The following is a 23247-nucleotide window of genomic DNA, read 5'->3' on the forward strand; positions in this document are numbered from 1 at the left end:
TTAACAGCACACGGCAGATTTTGGAGACGGTCATGTTCTTGTAGGTTTCCCAAAGGGGAATTAACTGGGACGTGGCTGTTGATTTGTTTGCTTTAATTTTGGCCTTTTTTTTTTTTTTTTTAAATGCCACTTAAGACCTTTTCACTAAAACAGTTTCTGGAAAAGTAAAATTTAATTTCTGCTTATTTTTCAAACCGTTCAAAATACACAGTTTGTGTAAAGAGCAATGCATGTATTTTTCCCTAGTATGTCAGAGCAGGCAAGCAAACTGGATCAGAGGTAGCAGTTCCTGAAGTCCTCCGGCATTTCTGGGGGACATGGTAAGAGTAACCAAAAGGTCAGAGGATTGTGGAAGCTGGGGTTTCATTATGCACAGTAGTGTAAGTGCAGTCTGCCTTAAAAATCCGCTTTTTCTGGTCCATACTTATATGAAATAGAGATGGTATTTAAAGAATATGACTCAAATTGATAAATCTTGCTGGGTTCAGATCCTGCAGAATGATTTTGCTTGGAGTTCTCGGGGGGCGGGGGTGGGTGGGGGGGATAAAATTAATGCTTAGCAAAAGCAAACCCAAAGAAAACAAGCTTCTCAATACATACGGGCTTTTCAGCTTGAATCCCAGCATGTGAGATGGTTTGGATATAATCGCATGAGGGGGAGGACTTTGTGGTCTGACGACATATTTTCCAGCACGGCTCTGCTGAGCTTTTTCAGAGGCGCATCTCTGGCTGCAGCACCGTTGTTCCCCAGAAATGTCACGTTTCCAGCTCAGTTGGCTGAACGCAGAGAATCATAAACTGGGATGGAAGACATAAGACATTATGAGACAGTGGGAAGATGAATGAGTTTTGTACAGTATATGCGAGCTCAACGTATCTGTCAGAATAATGCATTGCTCATTGCTTAGGAGGAATAACCGTGTGCTCTGTAGCAAGGCAAAATTTTAGTTAAAGTAAGTTTCCAGCTGAGACCAGGTGGCGAAGCAAACTCAGAGTCAGAGTCAGTATTTCCTGTGGAGAGTGATAGCTGATTGGGACCTTGCCTTGCAACGTACCAATTTGGTCTTCTAAGACCATCTGTCTTTCCTTGCAGCTCCTGTGAGTAAGATGGAAGTGCAACGCTTTGCTCTGTGGTCAGGAAGCACTTCATCACATCAGAGGTGTGAGGGCTGTGGTCAAACCACAGGGCAGAGTAGAAAGCTATTGGATTTTTAGAATTGTAAATGAAATGCCATTAGCATTGTGTTTGTGGGGGGGCTTTTTCTTTTTTTTTCTTTTTTTTTTTTTTTTCCTTTTAAACGCTGGTCCTTCATTTCAAACGAGTAGAGATGTTGCTAACTCTGACTGCCTCAATGTGAATGCTGGATGAATATTAGCACCAAATGTCATCTTCATGAAGCTCTTCAGCTTTGGCAGAGGGTTTTTTGGTGACCTTTTGTTTCCCTTTCACACAAGAGAATAAAACTGCACACCTCTAGGCAGTCCCAGGTTTGAACATGTGCATCTGAAATATTGTAGAGCGGGATTTTTTTGTTCTAGTGGGGAATTAGGGTTCCTTTAGGGTGAGGAGCATCTTGCTAGTTTTCCAGGCAGGATTTTTTAAAACACTTACTTTCCTGGTTCATCAAGGCCCAACATGCCCTTCTGACAAGTGCTACTCAAACATCATTCCCTCTCTTTAATGCAATCTAATATAACACCACTACATTCTATAATTTACTTTTCAATGTATCAGAAGGTATTCATTTCACTTGTACCAAGACAACCACCTCAAACAGTGGAGGAGAGCCACTTTGTTGTGGAGGTCATCAGCTTATACCTCCTAACCAGGAAAGTCCGGAATAATAAAGGAAAGAAGGGATAAATATGAAAGAAAACTATACCAAAATGAAAGGGGAGATAAAGACAGATGGAGAAGATAAAAATGTTGCCATTAGAAAATATTTTTCTGAGCTTTTGTGCCTAACACTTTGCAAACCGTGGAACCGCCCTGGTACTTCCTTATCTCTTGTCATCAAGTAGAGCGGGCCAAAATTTCCTTTTCTGTGGGAAAGTTTTCTTGACAAGGTTGGCTTTTTCTTTTTTGTGTGTGCGTGTGTGTTGCAGGGGAACGGCATGCAGATGACATTTTGACTTTATTATAGGACACTTCAAAAACAATTTTTCAGGTAAAATCCACGCAAAGTGAAGATTATTTCAGTTGTATGTTTTATTTAGGAGTTAGTTACAAAATGCCTTCTCTAGATTACTTAGAATCAAATTAGCTGTGTTTTACACTGAAATTTAAAAAATCTGATGGTAATACTAATACAAGTTGTTTTATTTTAATTTAAAAGAATAATCGATTTTTCAAAGCAGCTCTGCTTCCAAAGTTCATTTCTTCATGCTGAAAATCCTGCCTATTTATTTTCTCCTGCTGTTCACCTCCTTCTGTTTGCTATAGCCTTTATATTGGTCCATGTTTAGTGTCTTCTTGCATTCTGTATTTTTTTTAAATGATTTGAATTTTTAAATATTAAACCCCTCCTCTGTGACTTTGACTAGTATGGGCTACATTAGTAATATTAATAGTAGCTTTTTAGCTAATTAGTAATATTAGGAATTATTAGTTGCTACACTAGTAATATTAATAGGAGCTAATTAATAGTCTGGTATGAGAAAATGAGTAAAAGAGAACTTCTTTCTATTCCTCATGAAAAAGGAGGAAGAGCAAATACACAAATACATGGACTGAGTTACAAAAAAACTACTGTTGTTTGCTTTGATACCAGACACCAAAAAATAAAGGCTCAAACCTGGATGGAACTGCTGGTTGTGCAGCAACTAAGTGTCAAAAAACACTCATAAGAAATAGCCTCGTAAATTTTGGTCAAGAGCTGACTAATGAGCTGATAACCATTTGACATGCTCTGTTTGCTTGCCTGACTTTTTCTTTTGCAGTGATGAGGGAATAATACCGAGTGATGTGGAGCATTGCTTTTTTTTCTTCTGAAGGTGTAAGTCACCTTTTTGAAGAGTACCAGAACATATCGTGACTCACATGGCAGCTGCGGGCTCTACCTTAAGCCTTGTCTCCATCACCCTCTGTCGTGGTTGACCTGGGTCTTGGGATTTTGATTTGTCTGTGGACTGTAAATTCAGAGGTACAGGGTGAGTGCGTATGCAGCAGTGCTGCGAAGAGTGAAGTTGCGTAAATCCTATTTGATGGCTTTCACCTGGAAGCTGATTAGTCTGGAATTGCTTTTCATAAGGCAACGCACAAGATGATACATGTCTTTTTCTGAGAAGCTGATAATTTCAATGTGTGATCAAAGTTAAAGAGGCATCATTGCCCGTTTTCCGGATGAATATGCTCAACAAGTTGTTGGGGAATTCAGAAAGACAAGGCTTTAAAGAGACTTCTAGTTACTTGGCATAATCCTTACATGAGTGGAGATTTTTGTTTTACAGCAATTGGTGTTTCTTCTGACTTTTAACTTAAATATGTCTAAAACTGAAGTAAGGGGGAGAAGATTAAAGTGGATATGGTCTGACAGAATTCATGCCCTGTCAGAATGCGTCGCACCCCCACGCATCCAACGTGTGCTCTGCTTTATAAGGCAGCCTGTACATTTAATGCAGGTTGAGGAGCACTTCAGATGGCAGAAGCGAGGTGAGGTTCCTCCTTATAGTAGTAGTTATCTACCTCTTTTCATTCAATATCCTTTTTATGCTGCAGGTGATAAAACTTCCTAAAAGTTTTATTTTCCTTTTTCTTGTGGGAAGCAAAAGATGTGTGGGAAATGGGAAACATCGCAAACATTCTTGAAAAGGGTAGAAAGGAGGACCCTGGGAACTGCTGACCTGTCTGCCTCACCTCTGTGGCTGGGTGGATCATGGAACAGATCTTCCTAGAAGCTATGCTAAGGCACGTGGAGCACAGGGAGGTGATTCGAGACCAAGGGCAAGTCCTGCCTGACCAACGTAGTGGCCTTCTATGATGGAGAGACTACACCAGTGGACAAGGGAAGAGGTACGGATGTCATCTATCTGGACTTCTGTAAGGCCTTTGACATGGTCCCCCACAACATCCTTCTCTCTAAATCAGAGACATATAGAGTTGATGGATGGACTATTCAGTGGATGAAGAATTGGCTGCATGGTTATCCAGTGGGTAGTGGTCAATGGCAGCTCAATGTCTAGATGGAAATTGGTGACAAGTGGTGTCCCTCAGGGTCTGTATTGGGACCAGTACTGTTTAATATCTCCATCAATGACGTAGACAGTGGGATCAAGTGCACCCTCAGCAAGTTTGCCAGTGACACCAAGCTGGGTGGTGCGGTTGACACAGATAGAAGGATGGGATGCCATCCAGAGCTCAAGACATGGGCCTGTGTGAACTTCCTGAGGTTCAACAAAGCCAAATACAAGGTCCTACACCTGGGTCAGGGCAACCCCCAGTATCAATAGAGGCTGGAGGATGAAGGGATTGAGAGCAGCCCTGCCAAGAAGGACTTAGGGGTACTGTTGGATGGGAAGCTGGACATGAGCTGGCAATGTGCGCTCACAGCCCAGAAAGCCAACTGTATCCTGGGCCGCATCAAAAGAAGTGTGGCCAGCAGGTCAAGGGAGGTGATTCTGCCCCTCTACTCTGCTCTGGTGCGAGTCCAGCTCTGGAGCCCCCAACATAAGAAGGACATGGACCTGCTGGAGTGAGTCCAGAGGAGGGCCACAAAGGTGATCAGAGGGCTGGAGCACCTCTCCTGTGAAGACAGGCTGAGAGAGTTGGGGTTGTTCAGCCTGGAGAAGAGAAGGCTCTGGAGAGACCTTACAGCAACCATTCAATACTTATAAGCCCCCTATAAGAAAGATGGAAACAGACTTTTTAGCAGGGCCTGTTGTGATAGGAGAAGGGGTAATGGTTTTGAAGAAAAAAAGAGTGGATTTAAGCTAGATACAAGGAAGAAATTTTTTATGATGAGGGTGGTGAAACACTGGAATAGGTTTCCCAGAGGGTAGTAGCTGCCCCATCTCTGGAAACATTCCAGGTCAGGTTGGACGGGGCTCTGAGCAACCTGATCCGGTTGATGATGTCCCTGCTCATTGCAGGGTGGTTGGACCAGATGACCTTTAAAGGTCCCTTCCAACCCAAACCGTTCTATGATTATTTTTTCAATAAAGAAATGGTACTTGCCAAGAAGGATAGCATAACTTTTAAGTGATCATATTTTAGTGTATTTAAAAAACAAACAGGCAGTTTGAGGCACTGTTTCTGTGGGTTTGTCTCGTCCCCCCCACCCCAGATGCTTCAGCCTTTTATTATACTTAGCTTGAAACCTGTCTGCTCTGGTAAATGATATAGTCTATGAAATACTGAAAAGCATTTTAATGTATAGTGGTATGTTTACTGCATTGGTTTAAGTAACGTCTTCAGATCTTCAAAAGTGCTTCAACCAAATGAGGACTTCTACCTGACTGTTACCAAACAGGTGACTGGGATACACCTTAAGTATCTAGTTTTGTTCTGACAAGTGCAATTACACGGGAGGGAAAACTTCTTTCTTTGATCAGTGGTCCAGCTGAAGTGCTCAAACAAGTCCCCTGGACATTAAAGAATTTATATTAGTCTGAGAAAATATCTTTTCACTTGGGAAGTGATCATCAAATAACATGTTAAATTTCTTACTTAATGAATTTTAGTGAGATTTTTGTCAGTGCTACGAAAAATGCAATTGGAAGTTAGCCTGTGTGTTTCTGTTGTAAAATTCCCAAGTTTCAGTTATTGTTACTTCAAACTCCTAAGCAGATGTTGCTTCAAATTTGGGAAAATGATGGACACATGAACTGGGGATGAAAATCCCCATTTAAAAAAAAAAAAAGTTATGAATTTTTGCTCTTTATAAATGTATGAAGCATTTTTAAAAGTTACATAAACAGTTTTAAAAATGTTAGATCTCGGAATGCTTTGCAAAGAGCTCTTTGCCGTGGTTTCAGTTCTGTACCTGAAGATAGCAGAGCGTAGGCAGAGGGAGTTTTAGCAACTTTCCTGAGGTCAATCAGTAAGTCAGAGTAGGGTAGAGGTGAAATTTTGACTTTCAGTCCAATTCTCTGTCAGACTATACTGCAAACCAAAAAAAAAAAAAAAAAACACCCCAAAAAAGTATGTCTGACCTGAGTTTTGAGCACCTAAAACTATAAATTAGCAAATGTCAGGAGTGATGCAAGACCTGATAGGAATGTTATGTGGAACTATAAATCACTTCTGGTACTCCTTCTACTGTCTTATGGGAAAGAGGAATGTGGCTTTTATGGAAATACCTCTGTTAGACAATTAAGAAAAGAGGGTTGTGGGCTAGAAAGGAAGTACGGTTATTAATAGTTAGAGATGACATTGTTCTGTAGTCTTTCAATGCCTGATAGCGGGAGTATGTAATCTCGGCAGTGGTTTACTGATGTTTTGTGCCCTTCTGCTTGAAAACATATGGTCCGTTTCAGCCTTAGCTCTGAATTTCCTTTAATTGTTTTCTGTTGCTGCCTAAACGCTTTGAAATGTAGGGTGTGGGGAAAGGGGAGGTTGATGCAAACTCTTTGTGACATTTTTAGTAGCTGCTCAAGACTTCGATCAGGCAGAATGAAACCCAGACACTGGATTGAACTTGACAGGTTTTGGGTGGGTGATGATGAAGTGAAATGTATCTAGGAGACGTTACTGGGGAGAAATTAAATGAGCGCAGCCCCCAAGAAATGGCGGTTTAACTACTTGCTGTGGTCTCTTGTCAGGGGACGGCAAGTGCTGTGCCTGTCGGTTGATCTCCATCAATCAGAAGTAGTATTTTGGGGCTGCTTTAAATGAGATCATGTCTTGCAAACTGATGCTTCCAGCCTGTTACTGGGATGAGATGTCAAAATGCTAATTAATTAATTTAAAAATTCTTGTAAACAAACTATAAAGTAGTATGATTGGCAGCAAGAACTTTCTAATGTGGAAATTTTTCATGCCCCTCCCTGCTCTAAACCAAAGCTCTGAAAAAGTATGACCTTTTTTTGCCTTAACTTGCCAGCGCTTAACAAAATACATAAATATGGTTGCCAAACAAACTGCAAAAAATTTCCATTTATCAACTCAGTCAGGTGTAGTCTGTGGTATACTCTGCCATTTGTATGCTATTTTTATTTCCTTAAATAACTGATGACTGTTTCTGTGTTTGTAAAGAAACATTCCTTCCTAACTGGAAAAAAAATGTCAACCACGTAGAAAAGGTACACACCTTAAATCATACTTGAGACATTCATCATCTGATTTCTCTTCCCTTTGCCAAGGAAGTGCGGTTTTCAGATTTCTTGCGGCAGTGGGTGTTTATCTGTGTTAAATCTTCATCAGCTGGACACTACGGTGCTTTTCTTCCTGGCTTGTCAAATACTTTATTGATGTGTGGTGCTTAAAACTCATGGCAATTTCCAAAGAAAGTAGATGTTAATTGCATCGGCGACAATTTTTTTTTTTTTTTTTTTTTTTCCCTGTGGTATCAGTGCTGGAGCTGTACAGCTGTGCTACTCACTCCTTTGTTTGGTACGAAATCCTCATACCACATCTTCTAACGCCTGTCTGAACACCTCCGTGCCTGTGTGCCCGTGCTGAATCACCCTCCTCTGGTGATGTGTATGTAAAAGAGCTCCCAAATACAATGCCAACACCAAATGCTGCCGAACGCAGGATGCCGAGCCGCTGCAGCTGCAGTCACCGAGCTCACTTTCTGTGGGGCGTGAGGACAGGGAGGACACGAGGAAGCCTGGCATTAATGCGGGAGTTCAGATGGGCTGCAAGGTAGATCATCTCCAAATCTGCCTGTTTATTTGGGAGCTTCTCTGCACTACAGGATGAGCCCACATAGGGCAGGAAGGGTTAAACAAGGTAGTAGGATGCTAATCCTCTTGAGAAACAAAAGAAGTTTGGCTGCTGAAGGAAGCAAAGTTAGAGGAAACTTCCAAATTCTCTTTTAGGAAGAGTGAAGTGCTAACTCGTAGTCTAAAAATCAGGGACTACGTGAATTGAGGATCTGAGACAACTTGCTCTGTTTCAAGCCCTGTGTACAGAGCGGTTGAATTTCATCTCTAGCAAATGGTTAACCTGTGTGAGCAAAACAGAGAAAACTTCTGTTTACAAATAAAAAAAAAAAAAAAAGGAGAGGGGGAAAGCAATCTCTGCCAAAACTTTGTGTTTTGAGAACAAGAGGTCTTTACTTCTTTTAGTACTCATTAGGCTTCAGGGGAGTTTCACCTTTAAGTGGATTACTGTCATTCCAGTTCTGTGTAGTGGGGTAACTTGGCACTGGAGTATTTTACACACTTCGCTTATAAAGTCTGTTTTGTATAAACCGTTCGGGGTGAAAAGCACATCACTTGATTATTTTTTTTTTTTTTTTTTTTCCCCTTGACTGGAATGCAAGTAACTGGTGGGAAAGTTAAGGCTTGTCTAAACACGGAATAGCCTGGGATGGTTATTCCATATTGTCTTTCAGAGCCTATACTTTCTTTACAGTAAGAATGTCCTGCAAGTGGGAGGGCTAAATTCCCTTTGTCTTGTCCAAAATGGGATGAAGCTGTGAAGTACAGAGACCTCTCTCGATTAACAGGGCATGCCTGCCCTGTGCCCATGTGCTGTACTCTTGCCCTTCTGCTTTCCAGCTGGCCTTATTTGGTACCAGTGACATGCCAGAAACTCACCTGCAGTTTACAACCTGGTATTCGCTCTCTCTCTTATCAATAGAAGGCTCATTTGGTAGACGACATTGCTGCAATATAGGGCTGTAATGTCATAGCAAAGGTTATGCTGTTGCACAGTGAGAGACGTGGGCCTGGGAGGGATTTTGAATCACTGGGGACAGTTGGGCCCTTCCTGTGTCAAGGACCTCGAAAACCGTCAACTCGGAAGTTCTGCTTAAAAAAAAAAAAAAAGCCCATTAATTTTTGTTGTGTGTTTTCCTTAATCCCATTAGTCCTGCTGGAATGAAACTCTGGAGCTCAGCGCTGCAAGAGGTTGCAGGCAATGGGGTGAGCTGGGCAAAGGTCTTCTGCTGGCTGTTACACACGCTGGTGGGCAGTTCCAGGAGCTGAGGAACAAACTCTGGGGATGATCCTTCCACACACACCTTGGCCTTACAGTGATCCGTGATGACTGGCTACTGTCATTGCAGATGGAGTTGGGGTTTCAGGGATGGATGGGCCTTTTTGTCCAAAACCAGAATGGTACTTATCTAAGGCTGCTTCAGAATGTGGTTTCCATAATGACTGAGCCCTGAGACACGTGAATTTCAATGGTGAAGTGGAACACGATGATTTACAGTTATTAGTACTGGGAGCACCAAGGTGAGGGGAGAGTTTATGCAGAAAGTGTCATTCCTGTATTCTAGCGACAGGAACACCTGCTTTTTTGAGAGGAAAGCTGGAAGTGAATCGTTAAAGAGTTGGTATCTGTAATTGTGTGTAGAGCTGGGGCAGGGAATCCCTGCGTCGAGGGTCACAGTAACTTATTATTTTACCCAATGTGGAAAAACAACGAAGGGCACACAGAGGGGAGTGGCAAAGCAATTAGCACCGTTTCTGATCTTTGGCCAATACAGTGCTCTGTGCATGCTGTTAAAGGTGGGATAATTTACCCAACAGAAGCCTTGAGGTCACTCTAAGTCAAATTATGCCTGCAGGATGAGCATTTTAATTATTATTTTTAGTTTTGGGCCCCAAAAGGGAGGGAACAAGTAGTTTAGCCATTCCACCCACTTCTCCTCCTCCTTTCAGTTCAAGGTCGAACCCGTTAGCAGCCTTCAGAGAAACAGCAGGAGCTGGGATCGCAGTCTACAGACAGGGGTGTGTGGGTGACAGGTGGCTGAGCATCCCCAAGTGCAAGGCCAAGGTGGTAATTGGGAGTTCCTGGCTCCCAGGCCTGTGGTCAGACCACAAGGTTGGTTCAGGCCCGTTCCCTGCTCTCCCCCTCACCCCTTCTGCCCCCACCCGCAGCCAGCCCTAATAACCGAAACGTACCTCCGAGGAAGAGCAAGTTACCTGACTTGTTCAACGAGCTCCTGCTGTAGGTTTCTTCCCTTACCCCACCTCCGAATATAAACAGCGCGTAGCTGTGCAGCGATGCTGCTGCGAAATGCAGCTGCAAATTCTGTATTAAACGGACTTGAGACAGCTTTACTGGTCAGTATAATGCTGCGTCTATGAAAAACACTTTCTGCTTTTTTAGAAAAATACCTCTTTTTGTAATGGAAATAGGCCCTTACTTATGGGGATGCAGGTGCCATTACGGAGGGTTTGTCTTGAATGCAGAGCTGAAGGAGACAGGGTATAAGCTTTCAAGACGACTCCAAACATCTTCATAAATGTAATGCTAAGAAACATGCCTGTTAAAGATGATCTATTCAGATGATTTTTCAGAATTCTGTAGCCAAAGAACTGCACCACTTTTTGTTGCTAGGCACTGTAGGTACTAAGTAGTTTTTTCTTTCCTTTTTTTGGGAGCCTGGAAATGGAAAACAACTTCTGGCACCAGATCGCAGTCTGCATGATGCTGTAATACTTCCATGCAAATAGGCTTCAGGGTCCTGGGAGCATCAGGTGTCATTATGAAATTATGTTTCCATCCTTCCCCTTCCTACTCTGAAAAAAAAACAAAACAAAAAAACAACCCCAACCCAAAAAACTAAAAACCCCAACAAAAAAACCAAACCAAAACAGAGCTTGTATAGCAGTAGAGGCAAAGGCTTTAACTAAAATGGTGACTATTTGCATAAGAGTAAGAGACGACAGACTGTCTTCATCTATTGGCTGACGCAGCCAGGAAAAACAGAAAAACACGGTGTTAATTAAATTGTTTTTCTTCCAGATGCCAACTGAATTGAAAGATGTGCCATAACTTGTATGCCTATGAGATCTCGCTGTGTTTCAGTGCATGCGTAGGGTTTCAGAGAAACAGTTAGCTAGGGAGAAGACTTACCACACAGCATGGCTGCACCCTAAAGAAAGCGAATGTATTTACACACTTGTTTAAATTAATATTTATGCCCCACCCAGATAATCACGATAATGAGGGATTTATTTTTTTAATTAAATTGCAGCTCAAATACACAAGCCAAATTTAGTGTGATGTTGCATTGCATGCAAGTAGTCAAAATAAGTTGGGATTTAAACATTCTTATATGGAGACCTCTCTTCTTAATTACCTTTTACTTCATGCTCTTTTACTTTAGAGATTTTTAAAATTCTTTTTGTATTTTACCCACTGTATGCCCCTTCTCAGGTTGGGGTTTTTTTTCTCCTACTTAAAGTCAACTCTTTTTTGATTGTTTTTGCATGTCTACTCCTGTCTTTTCCATCATTTCCCTGTTGCTCTTGCTATTTTTTTTTTCCATTTTAGAAGTGCCCTTTCTTTTTTCCCCTGTGTTTTTATGTGTTGAGGAACCTATGTACTTCCCCACCACCACCTCACCAGTGCTATACATTTGTCTTCCTTTTCATAATGCCACATCATCTTTGTCTCAAGTTCTTGCCTTGGTGACAAACAGTAGGAGCTGATAACAGTTGCAAACACAGCTGGAGTACTGCATCCAAGACATGTTGGAGCGAGTCCAGAGGAGGGCCACGAAGACGAACAGAGGGATGGACTATCTCCCCTATGAAGACAGGCTGAGAGAGTTCGGGTTGTTCAGCCTGGAGAAGAGAAGGCTCTGGGGAGACCTTATGACAGAGTTCCAGTACCTAAAGGGGGCCTACAGGAGAAATGGGGAGGGATTCTTTATCAGGGAGTGGAGCAATAGGACGAGGGGTAATGGCTTCAAACTGAAAGAAGGTAGATTTAGATTAGATATTAGGAAGAAATTCTTTACTGTGAGGGTGGTGAGGCACTGGAACAGGTTGCCCAGGGAAGCTGTGGATGCCCCACCCTTGGAGGTGTTCAAGGCCAGGCTGGATGGGGCTCTGAGCAGCCTGGTCTAGTGGGAGGTGTCCCTGCTCATGGCAGGGGGCTTGAAACTAGGTGATCTTTAAGGTCCCTTCCAACTCCAACCATTCTGTGATTCTATGACTATTGCTAGTCATGATCCCCTAATTTTTTAGATTACTTTTTTTAATTATTATTTTTTAAAGGAAGGTGTCCATATCGTCATGTTTTCCCACACAGCAACTGCCTGCCTTCTTCTTCGCAGTCTGGAGGATAGCGATGGGAAAGAGGAGCCCTGAAACAGCAAACCTGCTCTTCCTACCACATTCACGTGCTGGAGCTGCAGAGCTCTGGCGCAGCCACCCTGCCCCTTGCCAAGGAGCAGAAGCAGCACTTAGGGCTGGCCAGGAAGGGCAAGGAAAACTCAGCTCTTTCCTCTCCTCACGTCCATGAGGTTGCAGGAGTGAGAAGGGCAACCCCACTCTTCTAGGACATTGGAGGGAGGGCATGGACCATAGTCTCACTTTCTATAATGGGCCATGCCATCTCAATCTCCTTCTCAACGTTCGTTAGAGGGGGATGCTTTAGCAACAGATAGAGGGAAGGTTTTGTGACTAGTGATGCCCTGTGGGGACCAGAAAGGCAGGTGCATGCCTGAAAGCATGCGGTGTTGTATGCCATTCCTCTGAACGATGGTATTTAAATGCCTGCTCATGGATGACCTGCTTCCCGCTGCTGGCTCCGTCTCTCCCGTGTTTCGACTTTTACAGAGTTTTTGGGTGCGGTTTACTTTGAAGTTTGAGGCAAAAATGAAATGCTGAAAGGTAATAGCTCTACCTAGTCAGCGTTCCGCGGTGTGTGTTTAATGTAAGTCTGTTAGGGTGTGGGAAACTCCAGTCGTGCTGGGAGTATCTGAAATGCTCTGCTGTTTTATCATGCAGTAGTCTGGGGGAAAAAAAATTCAAAAATTCAGCCTCCCCTCCCGCCCCCCAGTCTCATTCCAACCTCTCCACCTCCTCCCACCAAAACACTTAGAAGTAGTAATAACATAAGGGAATTGTACTTGAATTTTGTGGTTAAGGCTTTAGGCTTTGTTTTTGTTGTCATTTAAGACCTGTAATTGTATGATGCTAATTCCAACTGCAGATGCTCACAGAAATGTATTGGTCAAGCTCTGTATTAAAATCATCTAGTTGATTTTGTCCCTATTAGTCAGTTGAGAAGCATTCTTTTTTTTAGTGGTCAGAAGCCTTATGTTTTCTGCATAAATGTATTTGATCTACCTGACCATGGATCCTTGCTTTTGGACTTGGTAGCTCTTCTCTTCCCTTCTGGTGTTGCTCCCCTCATTCTGGTAGATGGCAGCAGTATTGCCTCTCATACTCCATTTTATTGGTGTGACTGGAACCAGGTTCTCCAGTTCTCTCCATTATATAGGGCCCTTGTCTTCCCCTCATCATACTCCTCTTTCTCCGCAACTCTGCTAATTTGAACATTTCTGAAATTTAAACATCCTGCCCTCATTTACAGAGACTGGGAAGCCCTTGGTGGCAGGGGCGGAGTGTGGACACAGGCATGAAACCCTTTTTTTCTTAAGCACGCTGCTTGGGTGACTTGTGGTCACCGGGGTGCTAGGCCTGGTATGTTGTGCTTCTCCAGGCTTTTGAGTTCTGAAAAGAACCCTTTTTGTGGAGTATGATGAGATTCAGATTGCAATATACCCTTTGGAGCTGAAGAGGTAACGACCATTAGTCTTCTTAAAGTACAGTTATGTTGGTAAAAGGAATAGCATGATGGCTTCTATATTTGAGCGCATTAATCACTGAACAATGTTCACGTTCACATTTCTAATGATAAATCTAATTGCAAGGTTGATAGCTTGTCATTTTTTTTTCTGCTCATTTCTGTGGTGCTATTTTAAATTCATTTTCAGGTTCATTATTCTGGTAGGGTTTAAAACGGCTGCTAGCTATTTCAAGACCCTTAGCTTCTGTGATTTACTACGATGATTAGGGATGGTCAAGAATAACTTGGCAAGGACAGTATTTAGAAGTGCTGATTTGTTGAAATTCTACCTTTTTGTGTCAATATCCAAACCTGAACAATATCTTTTGGGTAACCTCTCTTGATGCTCTGGGGGTGAATTCCAGGCCCTGAGTGGAGGAGAGCTGGTGTTGGGGCAATCACCTGCGAGATGGTAGGTGTGATCGAACTGCTGGCTTGGGAGCTGGGGGGAGGCGGATTTTGAACCATGTTTTATCCTGCACAGAGTAGCTGTCTTCTGCCTCCCGTGTTGTCTCCCCCTGCCTCTGACCCGTTTCTGAAGGTCTTGACTCATGTGGGTGATGATATTCTCAGGGGCTTGTTTATCAGAAGGTTAGTATTTGATGGGTTTAATTGCTGCGACACCTTCAAAGGTAATTCTCTCGTACTCCCAACAGTTTGGTAGTTGTGCAGCCGAGCAGCCGCTGATGAGCAATTCCTCTGCTTTGTTTTCATTGCACTCAGGGTGTAGGCAGCATCCATTTCTCTAAATCTCTGAGTCTTCTTCCTTGTTTACCTGCACAATGTGCTCATTCTCCGCAGTTCAGTTGACATAACCCGTAAGTTTGGGAGTTTACTCTTGAGTTTTGGTGCCTGGTCAGACCAATCAGGGCATGCTGCCTTGGTGTTGGTGTCAGTTCTGTTCATGATCTTGCAAGTGCTTGTTTATTCTGCTGTGCTGTTTTCTTCTGTTGGCTTCCCTGCCTGTTTCTTGCACTCCTCAGAGCCCCAAATACTGACCTGATAGTTGCATGTGTCTTGTTGTTTAACAAGTAGTTCCTCTCCTTCTCTCAATGGGACTTTAACCTGTGGTCTCTTGCATGCAGAAGAAACGATGCCTCCTCAAGTCCTTGGGGTTTTGGTGCTAATGTGACAATTATTAATTGACTAAAAATGCCATATTTAGCCAGCTTTCCCTGTAGGGGCATTGCATGGGAAGGAAAAGTAAAAGCCTCTCGAGGTTGCATCCCCAATGTGAAGCCCTACCTTGGCCACCTGTGCCAGCAGCCCCTTGGGTACCGCAGGATCTGGTGATGAGGCAGAGGTGAGGTTGCCTGTCCTCCATCCTTCTCAGCCCCTTCTGCTCATCCACCATCGTGTCATGTCCCACATCATCATTGTCATGTTGTCTCCCCTGCCCCAGCAGAACAGCCCCCGTTAGGCTTTGGGCCATAACCTTCACGGCGCGAGACACTTGGCGATCTTTCGGATGTGGTAACGCGGAGCCTGCAGCCTGCATGGGGAATACCTTGTTCAAGTATTTTCCTTGAATGAAGCCATGTTTACAGACTGATAAGAAATACCAGAATCCTAGGGACCTTCAAAACAGAAGGTTGTGGGGATTCTTGGGTTTGCTTTACTTTTTTTTTTAAGTATTTATTTTACTTTTTAAAGTCTGTATTAGAAGCAGCTGCTGTTCTCTCTCTGGATTTTTTTTTTTTTAATAAATTTTAAATTATGGAATAATTGTAACATCCAGCGAATATATGTTTAAAAAAAAAAAAAAAGTTTAAAGCGTATTAAACTGGTGAAGCGGAGCTTTTCCATACTGTGAAACTCTGATGCCAGTACCTTCACTTAAAAACCCTTTGAATGACAGGGCTGTGCGTAGTTTTAGGATTAAGTAACTTTGTGTACCTTTTCCCGTGGCTTCCAGCTGAAGGGAGCAAGTGCGCAAGAGGGCACATTCTTTTGTTGTTGATAGCATTCCGCCTTAACGAGAAGGAATTTCTTGCCTATTGTTTATGAAGTGGAAAGAGATCACAAGTTGTATAATCTCTCTCTATATCGTCAGATTTATTTTTATTTTTTTAACCTTGCTCTTGACATTCGGTTGATCTGCAGCAGGTGCAGCGAGTGGGTGCTGTGATACACTGCACCTATATTTTGGTAGATATTGGTGTGATCTGGGGGGGAAGGGGGGGGGGGGGGCAGGTTGTGGAGTGGAAGGGGAGGAACGCAAAGGAGGGGAAAACCCCCCAAGTAAGGAAGCAGCAGAGCTGAATACAGTTTGGTTTCTGTCTCTCCGTAGCTTTGCTCAGCAACCAAACCCAGGCTCCAGGTGCAGTATTCCCTCGTCGGTCTGTGAGCATAGAAACAGCGCGTCCCTCCTCTTCTTCCTCCCCTGCCAAGAGTTTCTGGGTGGTGAATGTCAGTAGCTGGAGTTATTTTTAAAGGCAAGAGGTGAGGCTTGTCGTGCAAAGCTAGGAAGAGGGCGTTTGTTTGCTGAGCAGAGCTGACATCAAAGTGGAGATTGCTGCCTACTGGCTCGCCACTGCCTTATGCCAGGTAATCTTTAACGTACCCCTCAGTCACCGAGATCGCAACCCAGCCTGCCCCTGCGCCTGAGAAACGACCTGCGTTTATGATCCAGAAGACTGCTTTTTTTCAGGATTATTTCCGTGAGCTGGACTTTGACATTTAAAGGCTCGCGCTAATCATCTTGCAAAACCTGCTTAGTGCTTTTAACTGAGCAACTGCTTTCTACTTCTCTTCGCAGGATAACATAAATGTTTTTCTGAAAGCGTGCGAAAATATTGGACTGAAAGAAGCTCAGCTTTTTCACCCAGGAGATCTCCAGGATTTGTCCAATCGAGTTACAGTCAAGTGAGTTTTGTGGTTTTGTTCTTTCCCTTTCCTTCTCCCTCTAAGCTGTTTAACAGTCTTTTTTTTTTTTTTTTTTTTTTTAATGTTTGCCTATGGAAAATTTTTCTTTTAATCTGGTACGAGCAGTTCTGAATACTGTGGTGAGGGTTTAAGTGTTGTTAAGGCTGGTAGATAAGATTGCACAAATTTAATTTAAAAAATGAAGTGGTATTATGCCTTACAAGCAAGCTAATTGTTAATGAATATTTTCAGCGTTTAATGTATGAGAGGGAAGCTTTTCAGGCTATTGTAAACTTGGAGCAAAATTAGCTGTTAAATGATATCGAAAGCATCGCTTCCCTTTATGCTTAGAGATTACCGAAGTAAAATCTGAAAGGCTGAGGTGGTACTTCTGTTACTTATCTGAACAGCTCTGAGGCTCTGGTACCACGTTCCTAAAGCACCCCTGGTCTTCCCACTCCGAAAACTAATCAGATTTTTGTCACCGAATGTCACATCTCCTGTCAAGGAGTGTGTGTGTGAGTAGAAACCAAGTACTGAATTGCACAAAGGGTAATTGTCATGTTTACAGAGAAAAGAGTTTTCCTGTGAAATAGCAGTGGTTTGGTTCTGAAAATATAGTAAGTGGATTCTCAGATTTCAGGACTGCTGTGTCTCCTGATACAAGTTTTATTACTAGTTTCTGGGAGATGCAGGTGGAGCGTCTGCAGGTGTCTATATAGACAATTAACAGGTGTTTTAAGACAAATGTGTTGTGGAAAAATATCGTCTCGGGGCATCTTGCTTTTTTACAGTTTTAGCTGTTTTTATTGTGTCGGTAGAAGGGGTTGATTTATTGTTAAGTCTCCAAAAATAAAAGAGAAGCTTTAGTGAGTTTTGCTGGAAAACTGTCAGGTTAAATGTTAAGAACTGATTCTTGTCTTAAGTTACCAGATTTATCAAAGAGGAATAGGCAGTAATATTTCTGTAAAAACAAGGGGGAAAAAATATTGTGAAATGACACATAACCGCTTTAATTAGAAAGAAATCTCTTGTAGGTGGATCAGGTGGTAGCGTGTTGACATACTCTCTGCCTGCTTTCAGAATGAAAGTTCGTACCATTTTGAGGTCTGATACTTGAGAAGGCAACGCGTTTTCCAATCTTTGACTCATACCCGAAACGTAATTTCTCGCTAATGTGGTGTTTAGGGATTTGGCGCCTTTCCAGGACGCCCATATTCTCCCTCCTCGTTCCTATGTCATGCCAAAAGCTGGAGGGTTGCTAACCTCTGCCATGCTTTAATTGTCCGCAAAACCCTTGCTAAAGTTATTTTTGGTGGAGGTTTGCTGGAAGGGGATAGCTGGGAAGGGTTGGAGGTGCGGGCAGGAGCTGGTCTTCAGCAGCGTCAATAGCGACAAGCTGAAACCCCGGGGAGGTCGAGTTAGCCAACTGTTGTGCAAGGTATGTTGTCCAACTCGTCCCTACGTTAACCGCGGCGCCCAAGTGAGGTCAGCCATGAAATGCATCCAGTGGGTCTCTAAGTGGGGGTTTTTTTTGGGTCCTTTCAGCTCCGCCAGTTCCCTTCCAGGCTCCAGGAGCAGAGAGTAAGCTGGAATTTGAAGTCATCATAAGACAATGGGGCTTTTACATCATACCTACTCATCAGTGGATTAGTTAGTGTTTTTCAAAAACCCAGATTTAACTCTTGAGCACTTCTTATGGACAGCAACGCAAGGGGTCTGGGTTAAGAGTCGAAAGAGCTGCCAGCAGTATAGCCATGCTCTTTTAATTTGTTTCAGTGTATGTTTGATTTTTCCGTACGTTACTTATCAAATGACAGTCCCACAGCGTGTGTAAAATGCTCATAGAGTAATTCAAAACTTCTGCATCTGAGCATGCTGTAAAGTGGTTACCTAATGATGCTAGCACATTTTGACGTGTTTAGGAGTTTGGGGAGGGATCGGATAGGGAAGTTTGATTCCAAGAAATGAAGGAAATAAGTTATACGAAGATAACTTTCTCCATTGAAAAGTTAATTATGCATCACTTGACTACCCAGAGGGCAAGCTGGTTTTCAGAGGGTTTCCAGAGAGAGTCATATGTGTGTCAGGAGAGAAATGCTGTCTGATCAGGAACTTTACCTGATCTATTTTTTTAATTATTGTTATTTACTAGAAATAAGGAATTTCGTATATTCGAGCTGAATTACAAATGTCTTCAAAACTTGTAGGACGCCAGGCCTCAGAAAAGGGATATTGTTTCATGTCTTGCTTTTGCATTATCCTCTGTTAACCTTGGACTCTGCGTTAACAATAAATCCAGTAAATCATTTCTCTTCACAAAGAGGGAAAACTTTTTTTTTTTTTTATATATGCTGATTTTTGTAGAAGACTGCATTTCATTTTTGGCTTTCTGACATTCCTAAGCAAATTCACTTTGCCGCTGTCACCTGAGGCTAATTGCCCGCATCTTAAACCAGCTGCGATAGGTTGTACAGCGTAACATTAGCGTGTGCCTGAAGCAGTGTGTATTTTGACACCTCGGCACTCTCGCCGTGTTCTGCTGTTGCACCACGGTTAGCGCGTGCTTTTTATCTACCCAAAATAGATTAAATAAACTGTTGCTTAAACAGTCAGCTTTTCAGGCGGGGATGGCTGAGAGCAGCACGCTGGTAGGATACATCTACGTAGTGCCAGGCATCAGAGGATGCCTGATTTGCCTTGTATGTGGAAAATAGAGAAGAGGAAGGTACCATGGAAAAGGTGGGTCCGCTGCTTTTGCTGAGGAGGACGTGAGAGTTGTCATCTTATGTCAGAGCAAAACCAGTCTCTGACACTGGCTGGGAGGTTGGATCTCCATGCCCCTGCCTTCTGTAAGCTTGTCTAGTTGCTCTGATGTCTTTGGTGCTGGGCAGGTCCTGCAGGAGGAACACCACCCCTCTGAGGATGATGTGCTTTATGACGAGGTGTTCCCTCTGTTCCTCCTGTGCCTGCTGCCTGGCAGTTGTGTGTGGCACAACCTCCTTCTTGCCTTGGGGGAATTCATTCACCCTCAGGCTGCTGGCATCTCAGACCGCTGTCCTGTCCCGACTGGGCAGGCTTCCTTCCCAGCAGGAAAAGTTATTTTCTCCTCATACCTCATTTCTTGTGTGCTTGCTGCCTTTCACTGTACCTTTGCTAAACATGCTCTGCCTTTCTGTCTCATCAACAATAATGCCAAGCCGTTAAGAAATACCAAACACTTTATTTGCACGTGGTGTAATGTTCTTGTGTCACCTGAGTTAAGGCATAGACCCCGTGTTCCTGATGGCTTGCCAGAAACTGTACTAAGAAAATAATCTTCCTGTCTGGTAAGGAGTTTGCAACTTTCACTTGCATTTTGATTTCTGTTGTAACTGAGATGATGCACAGCCATAATGTGGAACCCTCCTCTGTAATTACTACTAGTATCTGGGACAGGAGAGGCAAGAATCCTCTTAAATATCCAGATTCTCGGTTCCAAGTGATTATGTGATTATCCTTTTTGCAAAGAAAAAGCTCCTTAAAATTTTATTGTTTAGAAGTTTGTGTGAAGAGGGCTGGTTAAAATTACTGGTTGCTGTTCAAAGCCTTGCAAACCTCATGCTTCGCCAGATCAGCGATGAGCTTAGTAGTTGGGTGATGTGGAAAAATATACTGGCATGGATGGTTTCTTTTCTGCCAAAGAAAATGGGAGTGTGGATTAACGTCTGAGATTTATAGTTCAGTTTTTCTGTAAGTCTGCAGAAGTTATTGTTCAATGGTACAGTACAGTAATGTGTCATGTGTTCCAATAAAGATTATCCAGATGGATTTATTCCTCACATACCATGTCTGGCAGTTATGTGCGTATCTTCTTGTTTCGTGGCTAGTTATTTGTGTAAACGTGTATGTGTCCCTCTTCAGTTCGTCCAGTATATTTGATTTTTTTAGCCTAGGATCTTATTATTTTTAATCAGAAGAGTTGTTATTTTAAAGCCCAGCAGATTGTCGTTGGTTTTTTTTTTTGTTGTTTGTTCTGTTTGTTTGTTTGTTTTTATAGTAACGAAAGGTCTTAATACTTCATTTGATTCTTTTTTAGTTCTATCAAAGTCAGAATGTAATAGGAGCTTAGTGGGTCTCAGTTGTCAGCATGGTTACTATTTAAAAATGTTAAGCACTTCCTTACCCAGCTCTTTAGAGGTGACACACCCAGTTGTTCCCAGCTGTGGAAGAGTTCTGAGTAAAATCATGCCATGCAGTTAAAAGTGAGGATTTGCTTAGCCGGACACCAGACTTCTATTCTGACGGCATGTGTTATCCCAAATCACAGTTTTAAAAGGAGGCAGCCTCAGTAATCAGATGGATGGCATAATTAAAATTTGTCTTGTCTTTCAAGGGAGTTATTTCTTCCATCTGAAAAAAATTCTAATTCTGTAGAGTGAGGTATCCACTTAAAGAATCTCATTAAATAGTACTGATAAATCCAAACAATAGTGGTTTTATAGATGAAAATATTAAACTAAGGAAAAAAATGATGAAACAGTTCACTACCTTAATACTAAATAACAAGCTTTTTTTAAAGATACTGCAAGTCCCTGAGTCTTGATGTTGAAGTTTTCCTATATTAATTTAATTCTTCAATGAAATATCAAATCAAAATTATTACTACAGTGTTATATTTAGAGTAGGTCTTGAACGAAACTCAAAAATTGTCTCCAAAGACAGCTGGAAGTATCTCAGCACCTTGCAGAACTCAGTATTTGGATAAGGCCTTCAACTTTTTGCTGCTCTATACTTCTACACATATTCATTATCAATCCTGTATGCTAAATAAAGTGCACATCGTATAAGGCAAACAGAAAACCCTGTTGGAAGAGTCTTGCTGAAGTGGGATTAAGTGCATACGTGAGATGAAATAACGGAGCTCTGACTCTGGCCCTGGCATTTCTAACTTTTGGATAGCTTTAACTTACCAATTTAATGTTTATTTAGCACAATTATTTTTCATTATTTCCTAAAGCAAAAAGCAACTCTGGAAAAATTTGGATGCCGTGCCTTCTGTAGCGTATGTAACTACCGGAGCCAACCAGAGGGAAGTAACAACTGTTACCTGTCGTGTTCATCCTCGTGTTCATGCATTTCAGAAGCTGAGTTTTTGAGACAGGCCCTCTATTTCAGATCAGAAATAATGCTTTCTGAATTTAAAATGCCACAAAAAAAGTTTTTTTAGAGATTGGATGCTCTTAAAATAAATCCGGAGAAAATGAAATAGTTGCTAAGTGATGTGATTGTAAGAATGTATTCTGCATCTTTTCATCCATCTGGAGCAGGATACATTTCATGGGGTTTTCTTCTGATTAAATAAGAATGAACAATTATTATAGAATCATAGAATGGTTTGGGTTGGAAGGGACCTTAAAGATCATCTTGTGATGATCATCTTGTGATGATCTTTAACCCCCTGCCATGGGCAGGGTCACCTCCCGCTATATCAACATAAACTATTTTTAAGCATACATGCAGAATCACTGCCTGCCATATCACAGCTATTGTCCCTTACTAAGCAACCATCTCGAAAAGGAAGCCTTCCCGTGCCAAGCTAAGCCAAACACAGAGCATCCTCTGGTACCTAACTTCTTTATCCCATCATTCAGATTACTTACAATAACGCCAGCGCCTTCTTTCAGCGATGAAGTTGCTTCACTTGCCTTTTTGGGTGCAACCACTAAATGCGCTGATATAATAGGGTTCCTGAAAATAGCAGCAAAGCAGTAGCAGAGAGGGGTTGAATGCAGATGTAGCTTCTTCCAGTTCTATGTTCAGTGTTTTAGCAATTTCCCATTCTTCATGTGGTAGGAAAATAACTGTAGATTTTAGTTTCGAATCAGAAAAGAGTTTGGTTTGTTGGTATTTTTTGGTTGGTTGGTTTGGTTGTTTGTGGTTGGGTTTTGGTTTTTTTTTTTTATATATATATAAAAGTTGATAGTTTCTTATGACTGTCATGTTCTTCCTGTCTAGTGCTGGGCAATACGCTGTGTTTCCTGATTCCACTTGTGTTTCCTGCTCAGGGTGCTTGCTTCTGCAGGGTCAACAAAGGCACAGTGAAATTTCTGTTCTATGGGATGAATGGTACCACTGCCGAATAGATCACCAGAGAAGGCAATCTGCATAAAAACCACTGAAAAGATGGTCTTTTTCAGTGGAGGATTGTTGTCTTAGAAATCTGATTTTTGGAGAGCTTTAATCGTGAAAGCAGTACCACCTCTCAATCTTAGGAGGAGTTTTTTGGGGTTGCTTTGCCAGTAACGCTCAGATCTTTGAACTGTCTGGCAAGGGACTTAGCTGGAAGCTTAAGGTGTAATGATGAGATACTTTTTTGGGACTTGTACACCGTTTTGTGCCTTGGGAAGAGCTGCCGTATTTTGCTTAAAGGAGGCAGACTTGAGAGAGAGACAGACTGCCTACAAATTGGCTCGCGCTGCCAGAGAGAGAGACAGTGCAAGTCAGTTTGTGATCAGGTAGCTCAGAGCTGGTGTTTGCTCTTGGTAACACTGAATTCACACTTGTGTCGTCTTCCATATCTAATATATTTCCAGGGTTACTGTATCTTCCTGGAAACTTTTTTGCTGAAGTATTTCATGCTTAGAATAAGAGGGTATGATGGAGCGGAACCTGAATTTGCTGTACTGATTTTTTTTTTC

General features: G+C 42.3%; 1 protein-coding gene across 13 annotated transcripts in view; it reads left to right on the forward strand.

Annotated features, from left to right (window-relative positions):
- Positions 1 to 23247, forward strand: part of LMO7 (LIM domain 7) — a 139354-nt gene that overhangs the window by 44055 nt on the left and 72052 nt on the right. For 11 of the 13 annotated variants that reach the window (XM_063335704.1, XM_063335694.1, XM_063335795.1 and 8 more), the window contains exon 4: positions 16461 to 16567. In XM_063335704.1, the coding sequence (XP_063191774.1) occupies positions 16461 to 16567 (107 nt within the window). Of the gene's footprint in view, positions 1 to 16208; positions 16250 to 16343; positions 16363 to 16460; positions 16568 to 23247 lie in introns of those variants that run through there. The other 2 variants (XM_063335751.1, XM_063335758.1) reach the window with 2 other exon arrangements.

Source organism: Chroicocephalus ridibundus, chromosome 1 (genome assembly GCF_963924245.1).
Source record: "Chroicocephalus ridibundus chromosome 1, bChrRid1.1, whole genome shotgun sequence".
Lineage (NCBI taxonomy): Eukaryota > Metazoa > Chordata > Aves > Charadriiformes > Laridae > Chroicocephalus > Chroicocephalus ridibundus.